General features: G+C 36.8%; 1 protein-coding gene across 1 annotated transcript; it reads left to right on the top strand.

The window, feature by feature from the left end:
• Nucleotides 1–597: 597 nt before the first annotated feature.
• Nucleotides 598–1,122, top strand: LOC143529023 (uncharacterized). Its single transcript, XM_077024913.1, has one exon. The coding sequence runs from the start codon at nt 598–600 to the stop codon at nt 1,120–1,122; it is 525 nt and encodes a 174-aa protein (XP_076881028.1).
• The last annotated feature ends 251 nt before the right edge of the window (nt 1,123–1,373 follow it).

Genomic DNA, 1,373 nt, shown 5'->3' with positions numbered 1-1,373 from the left:
TTATTTTTTTAGTATATGTACGATTTAATCTTGAACGACTCTTAAGAAGTTCTGACAATGACCATGTGATTTGTTTAAATTTGTTATTTCAGTTCAAAAGTTTGAAATTTGCTATTTTTTCCATAAAGTTTCATTTTCATTGCAACTTTCACCCTTTTTGTTAACATATTTTGGACTAAAATAGTATATTTTAACAAACCATAAGAGACAAAAATTGCATTGAAAACGAAACCTTATGAACCAAAATTGCAATGTGAATAAAACTTTATGGACGAAAATAGCAAATTTTAAATTAATAAATATTAAATTTTAACAAACCACAAAAAAAACCGCAGCCCTCTCTAAATAAAATAATAAGTTGAAAGTATAATAAAAATATTATTCTTTCTAAAATGTTTGATTAAAAGTTGTCAGTAATCAATAATGTTACAAAAGACACTAGCTAGCCGTTGAAACTTATAATGAGCAAACTAGCCGTTGCACCGTGAACGGTCATAAGACAGCTAGCTCATAACGCCTGTATATATTAATACAAGCTTTCTCTTCATAATCTCATCCTCATCGAACCCACCTTCACCTGTAATTAACCACACAAACATGGGTCTTTCAAGCGACGCTCAATCGCACCACAAAACCCACAAATTCTTCCTAATTTGCAACTACATCTTACTCGGGGCCGCTTCGAGCTGCATATTCCTCACTCTCTCCCTCCGCCTATTCCCCTCGGTTGTCGGCGCACTGCTGGTCCTCCTCCACGCCATCACAATCGCGGGAGCCATCTCGGGTTGCAACGCTGTGTCCGCAGGGTCACATAAATGGTACGCGGCCCACATGGTGGCCACTGTCTTGACCGCAATCTTCCAGGGGTCTGTTTCGGTTTTAATTTTCACAACCACTTCGAACTTTTTAACCGCGTTGAAGTCTTATGTGAGGGAAGATGATGCGGCTGTGATATTGAAGATGGCTGGTGGGCTTTGTGTGTTGATGTTTTGTTTGGAGTGGTTGGTTTTGACTCTTGCTTTCTTCTTGAGGTATTATGCGTTTGTCGATGGTGCTCGGACAACCGATGTGAATGTGTCGATGGAGGACTCGAAGACGTGGACACCGCCGTTTCGTGTTTAAATGAATCGAATTCGTTTGTGTTATTTGATTTTGAACGTATGTAATTTTGTGTTTGTGTTTAATTTCTCGAAGAATACTTCGAGGAATTAGCTATGAGCCTATGATATAATTTAATTTATTTTTTTAAATTGAAGTTGATGTGGATGGGATTAATTTTCTTGTGAAATTGGTGATGTATTGCTTCAATTAAATTGAAGTTGTATTTCTTTTAACTTATCAAAAAAGAACTAGATGAATAAGCGTAGGGGATT

Source organism: Bidens hawaiensis, unplaced genomic scaffold (assembly GCF_021521415.1).
Source record: "Bidens hawaiensis isolate Kalapana, Puna unplaced genomic scaffold, B.hawaiensis_p1.1 tig00008407_1, whole genome shotgun sequence".
NCBI lineage: Eukaryota > Viridiplantae > Streptophyta > Magnoliopsida > Asterales > Asteraceae > Bidens > Bidens hawaiensis.
Note: the sequence above shows the minus strand (reverse complement) of the source record. Positions and strands in the feature narration are given on the sequence as shown.